General features: G+C 37.6%; 2 protein-coding genes across 4 annotated transcripts; both read right to left on the bottom strand.

Annotated features, from left to right (window-relative positions):
* Positions 1-6,482: 6,482 nt before the first annotated feature.
* Positions 6,483-8,518, bottom strand: LOC114166488 (membrane magnesium transporter-like). Of its 3 annotated transcripts, none has more exons than XM_028051228.1 (5): positions 8,224-8,518; positions 8,074-8,126; positions 7,895-8,010; positions 7,272-7,396; positions 6,483-6,891 (listed from the first exon to the last, which is right to left on the bottom strand). In XM_028051228.1, the coding sequence occupies exons 1-5, from the start codon at positions 8,285-8,287 to the stop codon at positions 6,884-6,886; spliced, it is 366 nt and encodes a 121-aa protein (XP_027907029.1). In that variant the 5' UTR covers positions 8,288-8,518; the 3' UTR covers positions 6,483-6,883. The 3 variants fall into 3 exon arrangements, 2 of the variants coding, with proteins under 2 accessions (XP_027907029.1, XP_027907030.1); XM_028051229.1 differs by having other exon boundaries at positions 7,895-7,995; positions 8,224-8,503; XR_003599940.1 differs by lacking the exon at positions 6,483-6,891 and having other exon boundaries at positions 7,348-7,376; positions 7,895-7,995; positions 8,074-8,493.
* Positions 8,519-18,272: 9,754 nt separating this feature from the next.
* On the bottom strand, positions 18,273-18,824 carry LOC114165752 (gibberellin-regulated protein 12-like). The gene is made up of 3 exons (XM_028050322.1): positions 18,759-18,824; positions 18,628-18,658; positions 18,273-18,454 (listed from the first exon to the last, which is right to left on the bottom strand). Exons 1-3 carry the CDS (start codon positions 18,822-18,824, stop codon positions 18,273-18,275), a joined length of 279 nt encoding a protein of 92 aa, XP_027906123.1.
* Between the last annotated feature and the right edge of the window lie 5,673 nt (positions 18,825-24,497).

Genomic DNA, 24,497 nt, shown 5'->3' with positions numbered 1-24,497 from the left:
AATCGTGCCATAATTTAAATAAAGCTGAATAGTAATTTTATTACAAGTTCCAAAATCTGACAAAACAATGGAAATCATAAGAAAATCCCTAGCTCAAAAAAATCCCCAAGATAGCCCTCTCTCTATCTCAAGTGTTAGCAGCATCACCTGTACCATCAACTGCTCCCTGTAAAGAATTACACGATCATCACCAAGCATAAACAAAAAGGGTGAGCTTAAAAGAATATAAGAAATATATCAATTAAATAATAACAAATAATATAAATACACCCAATGATATTATCATGGCTAGACCATGGTCAAATCCTTAATACCCTCAAGGCTTTTCAACCTCCAATTCAACCACAAAGTTAGCCATGGATTCAAGATTTATGATGCTCACACGAACCTGCCCGCTCGTGGTCTTGCCTCTACGAACCTCCCCGCTCGTAGTCCTACTCTACGGACCTGCCCGCTCGTAGTCTAACACATGTGATCCACAAGCTACGTACCTCCCCGCGCGCAGTATCTCTCAACTTGGAGCACGAAACATACGAACCTACGTCGCTCGTATTCCCACAGAAGAGTAATTGGGTATGAACCTCCCCGCTCATACCATCACATGTAACCACCATCTATGAACCTACCCGTTCATGGCACAACATCTCTTGATCCACGTTCACATCAATGTATACCACTCACAAATCACACTAAACTTGCTTGGGCTAGAAGACTTAGCTTGAGCGACCAGGCTTGTCTCGCTGAAGCTAATCCTTCTCACCTGAGCGAGTGTGCTTTAGTAGCGCACTTGCAAAATAAGTTGTTTATGTGTCCGGAGTTAGGAAATAATTTGAGGGTATGTGGCAAGGTATAGGGATGAATTGGATTAAAATTATGGTTTATTATAAGTGCTAAAAATAGTGGCTGGTGCACTACTGATATAGCGTTTGGCGGCACAAGAGCGGTCACCAAGCAATAAGAGTAGCAGCAATGTCCCTCCAACGTGTGGCGCCTGGCAGCAAGGTCTGATTTGTCAAGCGATAGACCCTGAAACAGTGGGTCTGGGAGAGGCCAGGCGCCTAGCGACAATGGTGCTCCATCAGGCGGCCTGCACAGGATTTTCGCCTAGCGGTGCTTAGGCAGCACCAAGCGATAGTGCTGTAAGCAGTGGTTGCAATTGTGTTTTGTACGCAGTGATGCGAGACTTGGATCAGGAGATGTTGTGCCGTGAGCAGGTAGGTTCATAGATGGTGGTGAACACGTGATGATATGAGCATGGAGCTTCATATCCTGATACTCTCGTGTGGGGATATGAGAGGGTAAGTTCGTATATTCCGTGCTCACACTTGAGAGATGCTGCGAGCGGGAAGGTTCGTAGTTGGTGGATCACGTGTGTTGGACTATGGGCGGGTAGGTTCGAAGAGTTGGACTACAAGCGAGAAAGTTCGTAGAGCAGGACTACGAGGGGGAGGTTCATAGAGAAAGGACCACGAGCGGGCATGTTCGTGTGAGCATCATATATCTTGAGTCCATGGTCAACTATTTGTGTGAATTGAAGAATGAAAAGGCTTGGGGTATTAAGGTCTTGGCCAAGAACTAACTAGGATAAATTAGTTGGGTATTTTTGATATTATTTGTGTTAATTTATTATGAGCTCACCCTGTATGTTTGTGTTTGACGATGATCGTGTGACTTGTCACATGGGAGCAGATGCTTTTCTAGGTGATGTTGTTGATGCATAGCGACGAGAGAGGGCTAGCTTGGGGGACTTTGAGTTAGGAATTTTATTTTGTTTTCTACTATTTTGTCAGATTTTGGAACTTTTAATAAAATTATTACTTTAGTTTTGTTTAAATTATGGCGCATTGAAAGATATTTTAAATTTTCCCGCGTTTGGGAATAATAAAATTATGACGTTAGATTTTCAATTTCTTATTTATTTATTTTAGTTAAGTATTTTCTAGTATAGACGTTACAATATTTGGTCTAAAGCAACCTGGAAATAACATAAATGTATATCTCAATCCACTAGTTGAAGACTTGAAGTTGTTGTGGGTTGATGGGGTTGAAGTATTTGATGTTGTTGCTTCTGAAACTTTCATGATGCATGCAATGTTATTTTTCACCATTAATGACTTTCCAGCTTACACTAATTTGTCGGGATATAGTGTCTAGGGTCATAAAGCATGTCTTATATGGGAAGAAAAGACTACATCTCATCAGTTGAAAAATGGAAGGAAGACTGTGTATCTGCGCCATCAAATGTTTTTACAAGCTAATCACCCTTATCGAAGGTTAAAGAAAGCATTCAATGGACATCAATAGAATGATGAAGCACCAATTCTATTAACTGACCTTCAAATTCATGAAAATGTTAATAAATTACATCATGTGTTTGGAAAAACATCCAAGAAGTGTCAAGGTACTTCAAGGAGACTTGTCAAATATTCATAATTTAGTGTCCATGCAAGACTTGAAGCTTGTTGGCCTAAAGTCTCACGATTGCCACATCTTAATGCAACAATTGTTACTTGTAGCTATTCGTGGAATTTTACCCAAAAATATTAAACAAACTATAACGCATTTGTGTGCGTTCTTCTCTTCAATTTGTAGCAAAGCCATTGATCCTTTAAGGTTAGATGAACTTCAAGCGGAAATTGTTATCATCTTATGTCAGCTAGAGATGTTTTCCCTCCATCATTTTTTGACATCATGGTACATTTACTTGCTCATTTGGTGAGAGAAATCAAGTTTTGTGGACCAGTATACTTAAGATGTATGTATCCCATTGAACGTTACATGAAGATTTTGAAAGGGTATGTGAAAAATCAATATCGTCAAGAAGCTTCAATGATCGAAAGGTATAACACTGAAGAAAGTGTCGAGTTTTGTTTAGATTACATGGCAAAAGAAAATTCGATAGGAGTTCCCCAAAGATCATGGTTGAACAGGTGCTCTATAAGTAACAACATCTGAGTTGTGAGTGTGGTTAGTAAAGATCGCGAAGAGTTATTGCAAACACACCGATACATATTGAACAACACAGATGAGGTAATGCCTTTTAGTCATTATATATAGTTATTTGGTTTAATTAATCGTATAGTACCTAGTTTGGAGCTAGTGTGTCAAATAGGTACCCGGTTTTTAAAAAGTGTCAATTGCATCCTAACTTTTGAAAATTGCTTCAATTAGGTCCTTTTCAGACAGAGTTGACTAACTCCGTTAGTCAACGTGCCACGTGTCAATATGTGGTTTTTTTAATTTTTTTTTAATTTTTAAATTTTTTTTTTAAAAAAAATAAAAAATGCCACGTGTCAAGTCCCTGTGTATGACAAGTGGCATTGTCAGTGCCACGTGGCATTGTAATGCCACGTGTCAGTGTCACTATTAGATGTCATTGTGTTGATTTTGATTTAGTCCCCATATATATCTTTTTGTTTCAATTTAGTACCTAAGTATGTGTATCTGATTCAATTTTGTCCCAATTTTTTTTTAATAATTAAAATATTTTTGTAATCCATTTTTTATAAGATTAAAAATAATTAAGTATAAATATTTTTACAAAATTAAGTACTAATATTTATAATGTTTCTCTCAATTTTAGACCAAATTTATTATTTGTATAAATGTTATACTAATATTTTTTTATTAAAAACGACTTTTTAACATATTACTTTATTAATTACTTTTTTATTAAGTACTCATGTTTTGTTAATTTTTATTTTATTTTTTAAATAGAACAATATTGTCTCTTACTAATTTTAAATCAAAATTTCTATTGGTATGAATGTTATACTAATTTTTTTTATTAAAAATGACTTAATAAAATGACTTTTACCACTAAATTTTAATATAAATATCAAATACTTAATTTTTGTAAAACTTTTATACTTAATTAATTTTAACTTTATAAAAAAATATTTTAATTATTAAAAAATATTAGGTCAAAATTGAATCAAATACACATAAGTAGGTACTAAATTGAAATGAAAAAACATAAATGGGGACTAAATCGAAATCAACATTATGACATCTGATAATGATACTGACACGTGGCATTGCAATGCCACGTGACATTGACAATGCCACGTGTCATACATAGGGACTTGACACGTGGCATTTTTTATTTTTTTAAATTTAAAAAAAAAAATTAAAAATTAAAAAAAAAATCAAAAAATTTAAAAAAAATCAAAAAAACCACATATTGACACGTGGCACGTTGACTAACGGCGTTAGTCAACTCTGTCTGAAAGGGACCCAATTGAAGCAATTTTCAAAAGTTGGGATGCAATTGTCACTTTTTTAAAATCGGGTACCTATTTGACACACTAGCCCCAAACTGAGTACTATACGATTAATTAAACCTAGTTATTTCATATATTTATCTATTTACTTATATCAAATCAATTTTATGTTTAGGTATCTGTCTGGTGTCACTGAAACTATGGGGCTGAATGATTTATATGGATTTGTAGACCCCCAACTCACTCATGAAGGTAACAAGTTTGATGACACCCAAGCATATGTGACCAAAATGCTTTCAACGCAAAAAAGAAATTTATTTTCTCGTATGCTGCTGGGTAAGTCATTTTTGTTAACTTCTGAATATAATCTGTCATTTTAATGCATAACAACGAATTTATTTTCTTCTCAGGCGTCATTGGCTTGTGGTTTTCTTAAGGGAGAACCTTGTAGTGTGGTTTTGCTCTTTGCATCGCTCTCCCCCCAACCATCTTAGACAAGTGGTACATTGGTAAGAACCTCAATGTTAATCTTATGAATATGACATGTTATATAAAAGTATCCTAACTTTTTCCCTTTATCATAGTTCAATTTTTGGACATAACATGTTGTTAGGGAGATCATGACTAAGGCAAAATGTCTTGAATGGTGTTCCCTCCTGGTTTGATATTTCTATCCATATATTTATAATTGTTTGATTTGATAATCTTCCTTAATTAAATGCAATGTTGTTGATATAATGTAGTGTAATAGACAAATCAGCTCATATGGGTGTGATTACTATATAATGCAATGAATGAAAACCATTGTGCGTGCTCAGATTACAACTAATTGGGAAACGGTAATGTTCCTGCAGAGAACAAATAAGATCGATTAGGCACAAGTGTCACCTTACCACATAGTCTGCTATCTCCTCGGTTGGCCTCTTCCCATTTGGCATATATCGGCTTGGACCCGGGAGGGGTTACCTGGAGAAGGGACTTTGAAGCTTAAGTTAGCGAAAGCTCTCAAAAAGTCAAATCAGGTGATTAATGAAGTAATGAATGCGTACCTTTAATTCGTGGGGTCCATGTATATTTATAGATTATTAATTATGTTTGTCCATTCCATGGGCTGGGCCCTGGTTTGGGCCATAGGTGGGCTTGGGCCTTGGCCCAGGCCCTTAGTTTCGACTGTTGTGGGCTTATTGGATTTCAGGGGTGCTTTGGTTTCGTTGAGTATCTTAGGGTGGTCGGCGTAGGCCGATTACCCCCTTTGGCGGCTTGTGCCGCTATTGCTCATATGTTGTCCTAGGCTGGTTATTCCTTTTAGCATCTTAGGTTACCAGTTCAGGCCGGTTAGGCTTAGGTCAGCCTAAGCCGGTTACCTGAATAACTTCGCGTGTAAATATAGTGATCGTTTATTATTATTACTTGACTGAATTGGCTAGGTGTGGTACATATAAAAATAATAAAAATTAGAAAAAAAATATATTTAAAATCTATTTGAAAGTTAAATTTTCTCAAAATTAAATACACCATTTAAATAAAATTACTTAATAAAAAAACAAATAATTAAGATTGTTATAAGAAAGAGTGTATTTTGTGGACATTAAACAAGTTAAACATAAGTTAAGAAAGATAATAAAAACTTGTGTGACAATAGTAAGAAAAGAAATTTTTTCAAATAAAATGAAACTAAGGACATGATAAAATAGAAAAATAAGTTTGTTAAATTATATAATAAATTATATAAGAATTTTAATAATTTAAAACAAAGACAAAAATGAGAACAAAGACATTTAAAAAAATGAAAATAGAGAACATGATATATACACTACTAGATATATGAGTTTTAATAACATTTAAAAAATATTGCTAAAGCATAATAGTTACTATTTGCAAAGGTAAAATTTATACGCATGTTGTGTATAGTACATGTTACAAAAAGGCTTTAGCAACATTTTTATGTATATTTAGCCTCATTTTAAAAATGTTACCAATTAGTGTCTTTACTAACATTAGAAAAATGTTGCAAATTTAGGTTTTTTGTAACACTTGGAAAATGTTATCAATACATTTTCTAGCAATTAAAAAAATGTTACCTATATATTTTCTAACATTTCAATAAATGTTACTAATAATCTTGTTTTGTAACAATTAAAAAATGTTACAAATTGTCTTTTTGTAACATTTTAAAATTATTACTAATTTATCTACTTGCTACACAAGGAAAATTCAACAATCTAATCTACTTTGCTATTTATTTTTGATAAAATTATGTTAAAACATAAAAATACTAGTAATGTATCGTATTTCTCAAAAGCAAAACAAGAGCAACCATGTAATCTAAAACCTCATGTCAAACCATGTGAAGTTGAGCTTCAAGTTCACAAGTGCCAAAACAGAACAATTTAAGAAAAACAGATGGCCAACTAACTTTATTAAGGTACATTTTAAATCCTAAACAAATTATCCTTTCAAGTTTGTTTACTTTCACTTTTCCAACCTTTTCAGACACCAACCACTTGCAATTTGCATCAAATGTCTCCTTTTTTGTAGTGATATACTATCGTATAGAGGGAGATATGGAGGAAAACGAGGCAGAGCTCCCAATGGCGTGTTGAAAGCCCTCTCCAATGCTCTATAAATATTCTCTGCATGCCTAAGCTTTCATCTTCAACCTATCCATCTGAAAAGTTTGAGAATTCAGCTCATGTTGATGTGTGTATTTATCCAATAATTTAATGTTTCACATGTTGATTGGAAAATTGTCACTCTATTATTGAAATTATATTATTATAATCAACCAGAGAAAATTGAAGTCTGCATCCCATTTATCCATGCATTTGATTTGAGGGTATATAACATATTCTACATTAAATTCAGATCTTGAAGTGGGAATTCATCTTTTGTTAAAGGAAATGCTCTAGTTTTGTCCACTATGTTCTCGAATATTCATGCTTAAATAACTTTCGTCAAAAGTACAAGAAAGAAACACCAAACATATATTTTCTATTATGTCTACTATGTCCATACATCAAAGGTGAGGACCAGTAACCCCATACAAACCATTTGGCTTGCCTGGTGATAAATTTCTACCCAGAAAAGGACTAGAAGCGTATATGTTGACAAAGAAAGCAATATAGGTAGATCCAATGGCACCAAAATCAACACCTATGGAATAAGCAACAAATCTGCATCAACATACCAGTATATTATTTAAAAACAGATTTAATACAGGCAGATCCCTTTTTCTTTCTCATTTTTTATTAATGATGTGGATAGTGAGTATATTAGTCAAATCAAACCCAGCCACCCATAATCTACCAACAGAGTATGAATTCAGAACTTGACAAGAGTAACTTAAGTGACCCCTAATAATGGACTCCGGTAATAGAACTGGATTAGAGTATGGAAATAAAACAGTGTACATTGACACAAAAATCTCTATTTCTTGATCTGTATCAATGAAATACAAGTTCTGAGCCAAAATTGAAGATACAACGATAGTGCCTAACATAAAGTTCAATCTTCCAAAACTAATAATTAAAAATTTAATTCTCCTAGAAGACCATTCACTACATCTAATCCAAACAAAAACATAGAAATAAGAGATGTTATTTCACAATCAATTTCATCAGTTCACATTTATCTGGTTACGCTACATCCATCCTAGCATTAATTTTAGTTACCTGTTCTCTTCGGAGTGAGGGTGAATGGATTTAAACTTCCAAGGCACAGTGAGCGCAGCCCAGAAACAAAGCAGCAGTCCAACAAACAGCTCAATCACCACCTGCATTACTCCAAACTAAAATAAAAATTAGATACATTACATGAAATTAAACCCTAGTTGTAGCGTTAATCAAATTACATTATATGGAGGCCCTGAAAACTCCTCCTCTGTAATCTTCAACAGACCCCTGTCTGGAACAAAAATCAGATCGAATTTCAGATCCACAAGCCCTAACGCTCAAACACATAATAAAAAGTAAAACAATCGTAAGAATCGGTTGTAGAATACAGTGGATAGTTGAATAAGCGGCGTGAACCAGAACACAGAACACCTTCACAGGATTTTCTATCATCGGCCACAAACGCTAATTTTATACTTAATCAATACCTATTGACTAAACTCCAAAATATTGGACACAAAACAAAAAGCAATAAGATCAATTTATACAAATAAACCTAGAGGTGTCAATTTGGCCCAGTCCACACGGTTTGAAAAAAAGCCCACATTGAAAAAAGGTCCCTAAGAAAGAATCTCACAGGACCAAAAATCCTACAAAAGCCCCATGGGCTAGGCCAACCCATGAGCTTTCATCTTCCACATGGAAAATATATTATTTTCTAAAACATATTACTATTTATAGGACAGGCCCAAAGAACCGGACAAGCACGACGACCCCAATAGGTCGAACGACCAGGACCTGTCTGACGACCTCGACAAGAACGATGACTTGAACGAGCCCGATGATCCAAACAAGCCTAACGACCCGAACGGGCCCGACGACCCAGACGACCCGGACGGGCCCGACAACCAGGACAAACTAGACAATACAGACAGGCCCGACGACATGGACGGGCTCAACAACCCGGACGGGCCCGACGACACAGACAAGCCTGACAACCTAGACGGGCCAAACGAGCCAGATGGGCCACACGGGTCGGATGTGCTAGACGACCCAGACGGGCCATATGACCTACATGGGCCCGACAACCCGGACGAGCCCAACCACCAGGACGGGCCCAACGATCCGACCGACAGGCCCGACGACCCAGACGGGCCCGACGACCCAGACGGGCCCGACGACCCGGACGGGCCCGATGTCCCGAACAGGCCCAATGACCTAGACAGGCTCAACGACCCAAATAGCCAGACGACCTGTATGGACCTGACGACCGGGACGGGCCCGTTGACCAGGACGAGCCCGACAACCTGAACAAACCCGACAATTTGGACGAAACCGATGACCCGGACGAACCCGACGACCAGGATGAGCCCGACGACCTGAATGGGCTCGACAACCTGGACTGGCCCAACGGCCCGGACGGGATCGACAGCCCGGACGGGCCCAACGACACGGATGGGCCCGACGATCCGGATGGGCCCGACAACCTGAACGGGCCCAACGACCCGAGCGAACCCGGATGAGCCTGACGACCTGAATGGGCTCGACAACCTGGACGGGCCCAACGACCCAGATGACCCAAATGGGCCCAACAACCCAGACGCGCCCGATGATCCAAACAGGCCCAACGACCAGAACGGGCCCAACGACCCGGATAAGACCGACGACACGAACGAGCTCGATGATATATACAGGCCCAACGACCTAATTAGGCCCGTCCAGGTCATCGCGCCTGTCTGGGTCGTCATGACCGTGTGGGTCTTCGGGCCCGTTCGGTCGTTGGGCCCGTTCGGGTCGTTGGGCCCATTCGGGTTGTTGGGTCCGTCCGGGTCGTGGGGCCCGTTCAAGTCGTTAGGCCTGTTTGGATCATTGGGCTCATTCGGGTCGTCGGGTCCGTTCGGATATTCGGGCCCGTTAGGATCGTTGGGCCTGTTTGGGTTGTCGGGCCCATCCGGATTGCGGGCCCGTTTGGGTCGTTGGGCCTATTTGGATTATTGGGCCCGTTCGAGTCGTTGGGTCCGTGCGGGTCTTCGGGCCCGGCCGGGTGGTTGGGGTCGTCTAGGTCGTAGGGCCCGTTTGGGTCGTTGGTCCCATATGGCTCGTCGGGCTCGTCCGGGTTGTCAGGCCCGTTTGGATCGTTGGGCCCATTCGGGTTGCGGGCCCGTTCGGGTCGTTGGGCCTATTTGAATGATCGGGCTCGTTCAAGTCGTCAGGCCCGTTAGGGTCGTCGGACCCATCCGGGTCATCGAGCCCATCCGGGTCATCGGGCCCATCCACGTCGTCGGGCCCATCCACGTCATCGGGCCCGTTCGAGTTGTTGGGCCTGTCTGGATCATTGGGCTCGTTCGGGTCTTCGGGCCCGTTAGGATAGTTGGGCCTGTCCGGGTGGTTGGGCCCGTCCGGATCGTCAGTCCCATCTAGCTCGTCGGGCCCGTCCGGGTTGTCGGGCCCATCTTGGTCGTCGGGCCCATCCTTGTCATTGGGCCCGTCCTGATCATTGGGCTTGTCCGAGTCGTCGAGCCCGTCCGGATCGTGGAGTCCGTCTGGGTCGCTTGACTTGATCTTTGACTCTTTCTTAATGTAGTATTATTTGGGGGTTGACCCACCTTAGCCCTAGCCCTAACCCACTAGAGAGGGGGCTAGGGCTTTTTTTTGGCCCCCTCATTTGGGAGCCCCCTAAAATGGGGCTTTATGAAGAGTGGGACAGGGCTGGCCCATGGGCTAGGGGCCAAATTGACACCTCTAGTTCCTACCTTACAGTACCAAACTCAACAACAACCTTTATTATGTTACCATCCCACCACCATATTGTGCTCCACAGTTGAAAGTTACTGAACCTTGAATTTCAATACATCTCTTATGCTGAGGTTTCTGTATATGCACTCAAAAGAGAAAAAATTTCTAAACAATAAGAAAAGCCTAGGTTTTCTACTTGTCAATTTCTTAAGAAATAGGAATCCATTCATATTATGAATCCATTCATAATATCATGCAAATAGAGAGCACACCATATTAACACAAACAGAGAGAAACCAAAATATAACTTAGCAGTTAACCAAGTGCTCAAACTACATATAAACATATTTAATCTTAAGCTAGTTAAGTTCCCCTTTCTGTTCAGATATGTTAGCATAAATGAGGTCACTAAAATTTAACTATCCTATACATATTTAGGATGAATCCCAAACCACAACTTAAAATAAAGTTTTTTCCTTTTGTACAGTGTGTGAAATTTAAAAGCCAGGGACTCCAGGACTACTAACTCAACTTATTTTAGTATACAACAAAGAATTGTACTCACCATTGTGTTGAAAAACTGTCATGGCCCAGAAAATGACAGCAGAAGATTATGACAGTGCAGCAACCAAAGTGAGCAGCCCAATAGCAGGGAGCAGGCCCAAACGTAACAACACCAAACCTAAACACCTAAATGACTATGACTACAGTGTTAAAGGCAGAAGGAAGTAAATATTTTGAATCTAAGGGCAAACTAGTATTTTCTCAGGTTGTTAGAATCTTTCATAGATATATTTCTCTGTTATGGAAGAATATGGAGAGCACTATATGTATGATAGGTTCTTCATAAATAAATGGGGGGAATTATCCAGCATTGCTTTTTCCTTATTCTGTTTTCTGCAGGAGGAAGCCTAACCTGCAAAATAGGCATTGCATTTGGTGCTTTCATTGAGAGTCGGCCAACCGGTGGTTGTAGACCCGCCGGGGATAGACCCGCCGGGGATAGACCCGCCGGGGCTAGATGCCCGTCGTGGTGGTGAGAGCCGTCGGGACGTCCCCTTTCGAAGGGGGTGGTAATGTAATGAGTCCCACATCGGGGAGGTCACCTCAAAGAGGAGGCCTTATAAGGACTTGGGCTCTCCCACTCTAATAGCTAGCTTTTGGGGTGTGGTTCTCCCAAATGACTTATGCTCATTACAAATGGTGCTTTCATTGAGAGCTCATGGCACCATCAAAGAGCGAGGAAAAAATGGATGCCATTCTTCAACTGCTTGAGAGCCAGAAAGCATTTCAGGAAGCAATGAGTATTCGTATGGCCAATTTGGAAGCACAAGTTGCGATTCGAAACGCATCTGGAGATTCCGCAACAAATGACTCTACCCTTCAACCCTTTACTCGAACCTCTCTGAAATTAGATATGCCCCGATTTGATGGCTCTGAACCATTAGCTTGGATCTTCAAAATCAAACAGTTTTTTGACTATCATAGGACTCCAGAAGATCAAAGACTTCAAATGGTTGCTTTTTCCATGGAAGGAGAAGTCCTTTCTTGGTTCCAGTGGATGCATGATAACAAACTCATCTCAACTTGGCAGAATTTTCTTCATGCTTTGGAGGTTCGATTTGCACCGTCACATTACGAAGACCCAAGGGGAGCCTTGTTCAAGCTTTGCCAAACTTCTACTGTCCGTGAATATCAAAATCAGTTTGAATCTCTAGCAAACCGGATCGTGGGGTTGCCCCCTCCGTTTTTCTCAGTTGTTTTGTGTCGGGACTTAAACCTGAAATCCGACGAGAGGTGCAAGCCTTCCAACCGATTTCACTGTCTCAGGCCATAAGTCTGGCAAAATTGCAAGAAGAAAAGTTCATCGAAGCTTCACCCACAAACCGTTATTCTCGACCTTCCGCCTCCACCACGAAACCCACAACCAACACTAACCCATTCTCTTACACCACCCAGAGCGTAAACTCTTTACCCATCAAACCCAAATCGAACCCTAATTTAGTTGCCGTCAAACGACTCTCTCCTGCGGAGCTCCAAAGTCGTCGTGAGAAGAACCTATGTTATTATTGCGATGAGCGGTATCGACCTGGTCACAAATGCAAGCGGGAATTCATGTTGTTGATTGCTGAACCGGACGACCCGGCAATGGATGAGCTTGACTTAAGTCTCCTCCATATAGATGACCCGACCCCTAATAACCCACCCGAACCTCCGGATACAACAGCGGCCCAAATCAGTTTACATGCATTGATGGGCCACTCAATTCCCCAAACTCTCAAAGTGTTGGGCCACGTTAATGCGTCCCCAGTTGCAGTACTGGTGGATAGTGGAAGCACGCATAACTTCATCCAAGCTCGCATAGCAAAATTTTTGGGCCTCCAAGTGACTCCAGCTCAAGGATTTCACGTCTTGGTAGGAAATGGAGAGGAGCTATCATGTTCAACCGTTTGTAAACAGGTATCATTACAATTGGGCCCTCACCAATTTTTGGTTGATTTGTTTGTGTTACCCTTAAGTGGAGCTGAGATCGTATTAGGGGTACAATGGCTCACGACATTGGGGCCAGTCTTGACTGATTATGAACACCTAACTATGAAGTTCATCAAAGAAGGGAAAGTGGTGGAACTAAAAGGCCAACACCGGACAGCGCCACAAGAAGCAACTATACATCAAATCAAGAGGATGATCTCTACTGATGGCATAGCAGAATATTTTCAATTAAAATTGCTCTCCCAATCAGAGGGGCTTCCTAAACCTTCTACTGTACCAGAAATTGAGAAAATGTTGAACAGATATTCCCAATTGTTTGAGGAACCACGAGGCCTTCCTCCTGTTCGAGCAACCGATCACCACATTCCCCTATTGAAGGGTCAAATCCGGTGAATGTCAGACCCTACAAATATCCATACTTTCAAAAACAGGAGATTGAACGTCAGATCAAAGAGATGATGGCTGAAGGAATTATACAGCGCAGTAATAGTGCGTTCTCCTCCCCGGTCTTGCTAGTGCGAAAGAAAGATGGATCATAGAGGTTCTGTGTTGATTATAGAGCTCTCAACGGAATTACAGTAAAAGATCGATTCCCTATTCCCTCCATTGAGGAACTGCTAGATGAGCTCTATGGGTCACAGTGGTTTTCAAAGCTAGACTTACGCTCTGGGTACCACCAGATCCGATTGAACGTAGGTGACATTTCAAAAACTGCCTTTCGCACGCACGAGGGACACTATGAATTTTTAGTAATGCCCTTCGGGCTGTGTAATGCACCTGCTTCGTTCCAGTCGACTATGAACATACTGTTTCAGTCTTATTTGCGTAAGTTTGTGATAGTCTTCTTTGATGACATACTAGTATATAGTAAGTCATTAGAAGATCATATTTCTCACCTGGATATTGTTTTTCAATGTCTCTTGACTAACCAATTTTTTCTCAAGCGAAACAAATGCTTCTTTGCCCAGGAATCAATAGAATATTTGGGCCATATAATATCCAGGGAGGGCGTTGGTCCAGATCCAGAAAAAATTCGTGCAATGCTTGCTTGGCCAACACCTACCACTATTAAACAGTTGCGTGGGTTTTTGGGACTGACTGGTTTTTATAGAAAGTTTGTTCAGCACTATGCTTCAATAGCTGCTCCTCTCACCAACTTGCTCAAGAAAGATTCTTTTATTTGGTCTGAAGAAGCACAACAAGCTTTTGATAAATTAAAGAAAGCTATGAGTCGTACTCCAGTGTTAACATTGCCTGACTTTCAGAAGGATTTCGTAATAGAAACGGATGCGTCGGGTCAAGGAATGGGAGCTGTCTTGATGCAGAATAACCATCCAATTTGTTATTTTAGTAAAAAATTTTGCTCAAAGCTTATCTCATCTTCGACTTATGTGAGAGAATTACATGCAATCACTGCTGCGGTAAAAAGGTGGCGCACTTACCTCTTGGGCAGAAAATTCATAATTCATACAGATCAGAGGAGCCTTCGAGAATTGATGACCCAAGTGGTGCAAATGCCTGAACAACAATATTACTTGTCAAAGTTACTCGGCTACACTTATGAAATTGTGTATAAACCCGGGGCAGCTAATAGGGTAGCCGACGCCTTGAGTAGGGTCAATGAAAGTTCACCACAGATGATGGGATTGACAGTACCACAATGTGAATTGGTTGCAAAATTACAAGAGGCTTACAATTCAGATTCAACTCTTAAACAATTGTACCAAAGTGTGCTTTGCTGGCCAGAGGAGCATCCAGGATTTAAAATTGTTAAAGGAATCCTACTCTATCACGACAAGATTTATATTTCTGACCAATCCCCTCTTAAACAAGTTCTTTTGGAGGAATTCCATGCCACACCAATTGCTGGTCATGCTGGAATACATAGAACTTATGGGCGCCTAAGTGATAATTTTTTTTGGAAAGGAATGAAGAAAGACGTGACTGAATTCGTTAAGGGGTGTGTCGTGTGCCAGCAAATCAAGTCACCCACACAACTGCCGTATGGATTACTACAACCTATTTCTCCTCCTACTGCCGTTTGGGAGGATATATCCCTTGATTTTGTCATAGGGCTCCCTTCTTTCCAAACGTATACAATGATTTTGGTGGTTGTTGACAGGTTCTCAAAAGCAGCACATTTTGGCATGCTTCCAACAAATTTTTCTGCTGTTAAGGTTGCTGAATTATTTGCTTCTATGGTGTGCAAGCTACATGGCATGCCTAAAAGCATAATTTCTGACAGGGATCCCATCTTTATGAGTAATTTTTGGAAAGAACTCTTCCAAATGAGTGGAACAAAACTGAGAATGTCTTCCGCTTATCATCCACAAAGTGACGGACAAACGGAGGCAGTTAACAAGATGTTGGAGCAATACTTAAGAGCTTTTGTCCATGCTGAAACAAAGTTGTGGGGGAAATATTTACACTGGGCAGAATGGCACTATAATTCAGCCAAACATTCTTCTACTAGGGTGACTCCTTATGAGGTTGTGTACAGCCAGCCACCACCTTCGCTACCTCAATATGTCACAGGAGTTAGTCGCAATGAAGCTGTGAATGCAGATTTGACAAAACGCCAAGAAATATTGGATAAGCTGCGCTCTAAGTTGCTCAAAGCACAATCTGTTATGAAGTATTATGCTGATAAAAGAAGAATGCCTCATCCCTTCAAAATAGGCGATCAAGTTCTAGTCAAGCTGCGACCGTATAGGCAAGTGACTGCACGCAACACTAGAATATCAAAGTTGTCCCAAAGATTTTATGGGCCTTTCCGCATCGTCAGACAAATTGGAGAAGTGGCTTTTGAACTAGATTTACCTCTAGGAGCTCAAATTCATCCAGTTTTCCATGCTTCGAAGTTGAAACCATTCAACAACCAAGCTGAGACACCTAAATTGGAACTGCCACCAACAGCTTTCAATAATCAGCCAAAGTTGCAACCTTTAGCAGTACTTGATTGGCGTACTTCTGCAGATTCTGGTGCAGCAGAAGCACTTGTTCAATGGCAAGGACTATACCCCGAAGATGCAACTTGGGAGAACCTGGACACACTGTTAAAAGACTATCCAACACTGCACCTTGAGGACAAGGTGTTTGTTGATGGAGAAGGGGATGTCATGGCCCAGAAAATGACAGCAGAAGATTATGACAGTGCAGCAACCAAAGTGAGCAGCCCAATAGCAGGGAGCAGGCCCAAACGTAACAACACCAAACCTAAACACCTAAATGACTATGACTGCAGTGTTAAAGGCAGAAGGAAGTAAATATTTTGAATCTAAGGGCAAACTAGTATTTTCTCAGGTTGTTAGAATCTTTCATAGATATCTTTCTCTGTTATGGAAGAATATGGAGAGCACTATATGTATGATAGGTTCTTCATAAATAAATGGGGGGAATTATCCAGCATTGCTTTTTCCTTATTCTGTTTTTTGCAGGAGGAAGCCTAACCTGCAAAATAGGCATTGCAAAAACACAAATAGTTGCTCTTGATCCTCGTGCACCATTAACAATTGAGTTGTGGTTCAATGAATCACTAATCATCACTACAACATATATACTACAGTGAGTTAAATTTTACAGAAAACTAAATCATATGCAAGTTTATAGATAACACAAAATATAAGAAGACAAATAAGAACTTGTTTTATATGGGAAACTAACCCCTCTTTTGGACCAAGCAAGACCACCAAAGACAATCTCACCCCTCATTTTTGCTGTTGATCTTGACTTAGTCAAAGAATGAAAACTTTGTCCAAATGTGCCCTTGTTCTGTCATATTATACCTACATTCACACAACTAATAATTGCATCGAAAGCATAAAAAAGTCATAAAAAAGTGAAGTTTGACTATCCTTCTACCCTGTTACCTTACCATAAAAATAGTGTTAGATATATATTATTGTTATTTTTTTAACTTAGTTTTCTCCTTAACTGAAATTTATAACACTTGTGTTTTGTCAGTTTCCAACTAATAGAGTGGAATAAAAAAGAGCAAAATTATCCTCGAAGACAGAGAGGATGGTCTTCGCTCTCACTTCAACGCGACGCTGGAGGGAAGAAATTTTTTGTAAAATTGAAATTAGGATTTAGGAATAACGTAGTTGTGGAAGAACAACACCCGATCGATCGCGTATTTTAGAATCTAACTTCGGTTGAGGAGATCAAACCCTTTTGGAATGAGGGTGGGAGAAAGAGCTATTAAGGTCTTTTGGACAAAGGGAAGGAAAAGAAAATTTCGTAATGAAATGAGACTACAAAGGAAAAATAAATTAAACAAGTAACAAAAAAAAATGAAAAAAAAAAGTTAATTTTAACATTTAGTAACATTTATATGAAAAATGTTACAATAGTAGGAAGAAATTTATCTATTATATGAAAAATGTTACTAAAAACAATAAATGGTGTAGTGATATATATATATATATATATATATATATATATATATATATATATATATATATATATATATTCGTCTTTATTTATATTTTCATACCCAATAGCAAATATCATTTGCTCTTATTCTCACATAGTTAACGAACTTTCCGTCAAAATCATAATAAATTTGAACAGCATGAACAAATTTATTTACCATCACCATATTGAAACCCTAATAGCTATTAAAATATTTTATGAAATCTAAGAAGTTGCTTCATTTTATGAAAATACCTATAATTCTTTACTTTCACTCTTTTTTATTTTCATATAATAGTAAGTATAATATGAAATATAATTAAAAATGAAATGAAGAGTAACTATAATTGAAAAAAAATCGATATTTTATTAAACTTGAAAATCGGACTATTAAAAAGGGAAGAAAGTATTAAATAATTTTCCATTAATAATCATTTAGTGCTTTACATTATCAATCAATTATTATCTTAACACTGGCGTTTAAATTTTACAAGAATTACATAACATATTAATTAATTAATTTTAGTTTCATTGAAAATATGTCATATGAAAATACATTTTAAAAATAATTTAAAATACATAATTAAATTTAGCACCATTTACATAATTTATGTAAAGTAATATTGACATGTATAAACTAATATAAATATAAAAGATTATAGAACATTATGAAGAAAAGATGTATGAAAAGTAAAAGAAGCACAAACATTTATTTAATTATTGAGGTACAATACCATATATATCAAGAAAATTAAAGTATAGAATTAAAGTTGATAAGAAAAAAATTGAAGATAAATCAAGGACACTTAGGTTTTCCTTCCTTATTTTTCCAGTCGTTATAACATGGACATTCTTCCTTATTACCAAATGTTCCTGATGGAACACATAAACACTTGTCACAACACAAGTTACAGTAGAACAAACATGCTTGCCTAGCATTAGCCTTTGAACAACGATAGTCACATGCTCTAGGACACTCTGAAATAAAACATGTAACCAATTAGGACAATATACATGAATTTAAATTAAAAAAAAAAACAATACAAAATACAAATGTTTAACAAACACCATTAAAATTATTCAAATTTTATAGAAAAACTTAAAATTTAATTTAGCCAAATATTTTTCAAAGACTGAACTAAAATTAATACCTTGAACTGTAAGAGATCCTTCACCACCACCCTAAACATGCAAAAGAAAAAAAGAATTAGAATTGAAGAATGCAATTGAAACTACGAATAGTAAAGATGTAAGGAAAATGTGTAGGAGAGAAGAGACTCACATAAACAAGTTGAGTTACAAAAGCCATGACAAAGATGAGAAGAAATGCACACACAAACTTAGACATGACTATTACTTTCTCTATAATGTTTCTTGTTTTTGGAATGCAACAAAGATTAAATGTGTAAAAGCTCTGGAAGTGAAGGATTTATATATAGATAAAAAAAATCGCTGAGTAATTCAATTTGATTTAAGAGTTATGATTTCTTTCCATTTGAGAGTTATCGGAGTATGTATATATGTAAGTACGTGTTTATGACTGTTATTTGCAATAATTTGTATCTTTGATATATTAATAAAGAATCATAATTTATTCTTGTCATTTATAGTTTAGAATCATCTCATTTAAGGATGAGTTTAATTTTACTACATCAACCCCAACTCCACTTAAAACAAATTCAACTAAATATTTTGATCAAACTTTGAAAGACTAATAAAATAATTTGGATTGGCACCCGAATAAAAAAAAAACCTATATGTAAAACTAAGTATTTTTTTTTAATTTAGAAACAATTACATATAATTGTCCATTTATGTAACATCCCATTTTAATAGTTTAATACTACTAAATAAAACATTTGATTAAGTATATTAAGAAGATAGATAAACCAATGTATATCATAAATTAGTACAATCTTACAAGATAAGACTATAGTAATATTATACATTCTCAAGCTATTATACTAGTATCCTATCACAACACTATACATAACATGATCTAAAGTCACTCATCGTCCAGAAAACTAAGTCTTTAACATCAAGAGGTGCCTCTACACCTGTATCTCCATCTTCTCACACCAATAAGGTGATCATTGCAAAAGAAAAACACAACACATACAAACAAGAAACAAAAGAGGGTAAACTAGTTTATAAATTAAATAATCATATAACAGTTAAACTTATAACATCATAAAATAGCATATTTCAAACATTCAAAAATATACCAAACGTACATTTACAGACTCTCTAGACTCAATTATGTAGATCTATACATTATTAAGACTCAATTGCATGTTTTCATTATTTAAGTGTATTTTCACTTTTAATTCTAAGATTTATAAATAAAAAATTTAATAATAGATTTAAATAGGTCGATTTTTAATTATATAATTTATCGATGTTTTAAAAGTAATATATTCAAATAAGTTGCTCGTCCTTAAAACGTTTTTTAGGCTAAACATGCCCATCTTTAGTGGGATTTTGATGGTCTAATATATTTGTACTTACAATGGGTAATAAATATTCGTGTATTAATAAAAAATAATAATAAAGAAACACGTCAATATTAAAAAGATATATCGAGGACAAAATTATAAATGGTTCCTGGAATTTTTTAAATTAAATGGAAGATATATAAAAAATGTTAAAATTAATGAAATTTAATTCATAATTTTTACTTTTTTTTATGAAATATAACCTTTAATATTAATAAATAATAAAATATTAAATCAAGTATAATAAAAATAAAATAATTATTAAAACATTTTTATTTTCTCTCCCATTATCTTGCTTTAATTTTTCATTTATTTTCTTTTATTCTTGAAGAAAAAAGATAACTTTTTTTTCTGACTTGATAGTGAAATATTAGTTTAATAAATAACATTATTTTTTATCTCATAAGTCTTTTGCATATTATCTTTTATGAATATAAAAGAAAAAGTAATGTATTATGTGCTTTTTCAAAACCAAGTTTTAATTGTGACTGATTAGGATAAAATATTTTTTTAGTCTTAAATAGTATTTTTAAAACCAAAGGTATAATGTGAAATTAAATGTAAAATGAACTTTTTTACGACAATATGGTTAGTGTTAATTAAAAATAAATAACTGAAAATTTTAGTTCATAAAATAATATATTTCAAACATTCATAAAAATATTAAACGTATAATTATAGCCTCTTTAGACTCAATTATCCATATCTATGCATTGACTCAGATATAAGAAGTTGTGCACTTATATAAAAAGTGGATTACGGTAAAGGCCCTTGCTCCACTTGGTTATACTAATATGAATCAATTTTTTATGGACAGGGTAAGTTACTTATGACATCGTCTGATTAGGGATTTGACACTCTATATGAGTTTGTAAACCTAGTGGAGTATACGATAGATTCTGACCAGTAGATATCCCTAGCCAATGCATAACAATCTACTAGTGAGGACTGCACTTCTTCCTTATAAGCCAAGACTCAAAAGAAGCATGTAATTCAACCTTAACCATTTCATTCCACTGATTCACTTTTATACCTATAACCTCGTCACTTCTCCATAAAACATGATTCAACACCAAGTTCCTTATACCAAATAATCATACATAGCTCTTTCATCATATTCTTGCATAATCTTCATTCATTACATTCAATTACAATCTCAAACATATACAAACACAAAGTATATCAAAATGGTGAAAATTATTTATCTAACCATAGACTTCAAAAAAATGATCCCACCAGTTAAACTGAAGAATCATGTGTGTAGGATCAATTGTCAAAATTTCAACTCGATCTAACGATTAACAAAGCGAGAATGTTAATTTTATCAAGAGGACGCATACCAAAAAAACAAGGTGGCCTCCGACGTTGGAAAAGTGGCACCCAACGCTCAGCCCCTAGAACCCACTTACTTCTAGCGCCTAGCTGTCCAAAAGTGATGTTCGACGATGCCATGTCAATGTGGTAGAGGACTATCCCAAGGTTCCATAGAAGAAGAACTTGAAGATGAACCTTTACAATTTAAAGGACGAAAATCTTTTGAGGTGTGGGGAATGTAAGACCGGAGAAATTTAAATAATTAAATAAATAATTATTTAATAAATGCGGGTAGTAGAAGCCTTTATGAAATTTAATGTTAATTGTTGTGACGTGGAAAAGTACTAGCTCAAATGGTTGAGAGTACTTAAATGTGTGAGAGGACTTGGGTTTAAGTCCTATGTATGCTATTTGTGTGTTGTTTGAATTATTTTAATTTTAATGATTTGCATGATTATGTTAAGTGATAACATAATTATAGAATTATAGAAATTGTCATAAACATGATTTGGTTGAATTGGTTGTGCACTTGTCTTGTGATACCATGGTTGTGTTATCAAACCTTGCTGAGAATGAAATTGTTTTCTTTATTTTTGCTAATGTAATTGTGAGTTGAATGTGAAAGGGTGGAGAAACCTTAGAGACATTGGGCAGCCAAGGGACTTGGGAAAAACAACCATAATGGTCTATGAAAGGTAATAATAGACATTAAAAATGCTATTTTTCGTTTTATTTCTTTTTACCACAATTAGGAGCCACATACAAGGGGAGATTTAGGCAATTAAGAGGGTTTTTGAAGTCTGAAACCTAGAGTGGGAAGGGAGCACGAATTGTGAGTGGAAAGGTGAATTTAGGATTTGAGAGCAAAGCTATATTTTGATTGGGAAAGCAAAGGAGGGTTCTTAGATATCACAAAGCCAAGGTTAGGCAACCATTTGAAGCAAAGATTTCCAGGTAAGGGGAGCTATTTTCGTGTATTAGGTTATGTGCATGATTAGAGTTCTATTCTCAAAATTTTATGCTTGCTTGCCATGAATTCCCGTGCCTATGTGTTATGAATTGGAAAGATTGTTAATTTGATGTTATTGAACAATACTTTATACCCTGGATGAGTATGATAGAGGTATTATTTGGGTTTATGATTATGTGATGTCCAAACTTAAAATTGTGGTTAAATTGGGTCTAAATAAGGTCCATACGAATTGTGCATGGTTTTTAGGTTGTTTGGAATGATTAATTGTGGTTTGGGTATGGTTTTCTAGTGTTTTGGTGTGTAAACAGAGGAGACGTCTGATATTTTCGCTCAGGCGAGTGAGGCTCGCCTAGGCAAAAATAGCAGAGACTAAAATTCTGGTTTTGTTCGATAGCTCGCTCAGGCGAGAGTATCTCGCCTAAGCGAGAAATCGAGAGGTTTGGAGGTTGAGCTCGAGGGTCTCGCTCAGGCGAGTAGCCCATGGTTTGAGCGATAGAGTACCTTGCTCAAGCGAGAAGTACTTGTCTAAGTGAGAAATCGCGATTGATGAGTGTGTGTTCTGTTGTCTCGCCACCTAGGTGAAAAGTGTTGGTGTTAAGCATAGGGAGATCTCGCCCAAGCGAGATGAGCTCGCCTAAGCGAGACTTCGCAAGTAAGCCATGGTAGCACGCTCGCTCAGGTGAGAAAGCTTAGCCTAAGCGAGACAGGCCTGGTCGCTTAAGCTAAAGCTTCTAGCCCAAGCGAGTTTAGTGCAGTTGGTATGTATTATTTGTACGCATTGATGAGAACGTGGATCAAGAGATGTTGTGCCATGAGCGAGTAGGTTCATGGATGGTGGTTGACATGTGATGGTATGAGCGGGGAGGTTTATATTCAATTACTCTCCTGTGGGGATACGAGCGAGGTAGGTTCGTATGTTTCATGCTCACAATTGAGAGATGGTGCGTGCGGGGAGGTACGTAGCTAGTGGATCACATGTGTTGGACTACGAGCGGGTAGGTCCGTAGAGTAGGACTACGAGCGGAGAGGTTCGTAGAGGCAGGTCCACGAGCGGGCAGGTTTGTGGGAGCATCATGAATTCTGAGTCCATGGATAACTTTGTTGTTAAATTTTAGGTTTAAAAGCCTTGGGGGTATTAAGGATGTGACCATGGTTTAACTATGAGAATATAATTGGGTGTATTTATATTATTTAATTGATATGTTTCTTATATTCTTTTGAGCTCACTCTTTCTGTTTGTGCTTAACGATGATCGTGTAATTCTTTACATGGGAGCAGTTGATGATATAGGTGATGCTGCTAACACCTGAGATGGAGAGAGGGCTAGCTTAGGGATTTTGAGCTAGGGATTTTCTTATGATTTTCATTGTCTTGTCGAATTTTGGAACTTGTAATAAAGTTACTATTTATCGTTATTTAAATTATGGCACGATTAATAATGTTTTAAATTTTCCCGTATTTTGGGAATAATAAAGTACAATATTTGAATTTATCTATTCTTATTTATTTTATTGATTCATTTTAATCAAGTAATTTCCAGTAACGATGTTACATTTGGTATCAGAGCAAATGTTTTAAGATTTTGGGGAACTTGGGGAGTGAGCTTACTGCGTTTGTGTGTGAATCTATGTTATGATATTGAGTGATAATGATTGTCTATTTTGGTTATAATCTGAGCTGGTTAATGTGAATAACTGAATTATGTGGCATGCACTGGCAATGGCGAACGCAATCCATAGGATGGTGGACGCGATGCAGCCTGTTGCAGCGCAGCCGAGGGCGATGATTCCACCAGTCAGACCAGTGACAATGGAGGATCTTCCGGGTGATCGAGTGCACTGAGGCCCAAAAGCTTACCTTTGCCACCTTTTTGCTTGTGACAGATGCAGAGTATTGGTGGATGGGAATGCAACAACAAATGTAGACCCGTAGGGAGGAGGAGAATTGGGAAAACTTCAAGAAAAGGTTTATGGAAAAGTACTTCCCTGACAGCGCTAAACATGAGCGCGAAGCTAAGTTCCTTACCCTGCAGTAGGGGACTATGTCAATGCAGGCATGTGTGGAGTGATTTGAGTATTTGGCGAGGTTTTACTCGCAGGCTGTGACGAAGGAGTGGCGTTGCAGGAAATTTGAAGGCTACCCAACAAATCTCCCCCTCACAACTATGTGGAGATAACCACCAAACCAGTGATCTCACAACAAACTTCAAACTTCCCTTTTGGCAATGCTTTAGTCATCA

Source organism: Vigna unguiculata, chromosome 10, assembly GCF_004118075.2.
Source record: "Vigna unguiculata cultivar IT97K-499-35 chromosome 10, ASM411807v1, whole genome shotgun sequence".
NCBI classification, from domain to species: Eukaryota; Viridiplantae; Streptophyta; class Magnoliopsida; order Fabales; family Fabaceae; genus Vigna; species Vigna unguiculata.
This window is presented reverse-complemented; position numbering and strand designations above follow the sequence as displayed.

Bases quoted from the DNA above. Each gene is read 5' to 3' on its own strand.
- LOC114166488 (XM_028051228.1), bottom strand. From the start codon at position 8,287: ATGATAGAAAATCCTGTGAAGGTGTTCTGTGTTCTGGTTCACGCCGCT. The intron at 8,011-8,073 runs GTAATTTGATTA...TTTTTATTTTAG, and splicing joins TTTCAGGGCCTCCATATAAT to TTTGGAGTAATGCAGGTGGT. The intron at 7,397-7,894 runs GTAACTAAAATT...ATGTTGATGCAG, and splicing joins CCTCACTCCGAAGAGAACAG to ATTTGTTGCTTATTCCATAG.
- LOC114165752 (XM_028050322.1), bottom strand. From the start codon at position 18,824: ATGTCTAAGTTTGTGTGTGCATTTCTTCTCATCTTTGTCATGGCTTTT. The intron at 18,659-18,758 runs GTGAGTCTCTTC...TTGCATGTTTAG, and splicing joins TTGTAACTCAACTTGTTTAT to GGTGGTGGTGAAGGATCTCT. The intron at 18,455-18,627 runs GTATTAATTTTA...GTTTTATTTCAG, and splicing joins AGGATCTCTTACAGTTCAAG to AGTGTCCTAGAGCATGTGAC.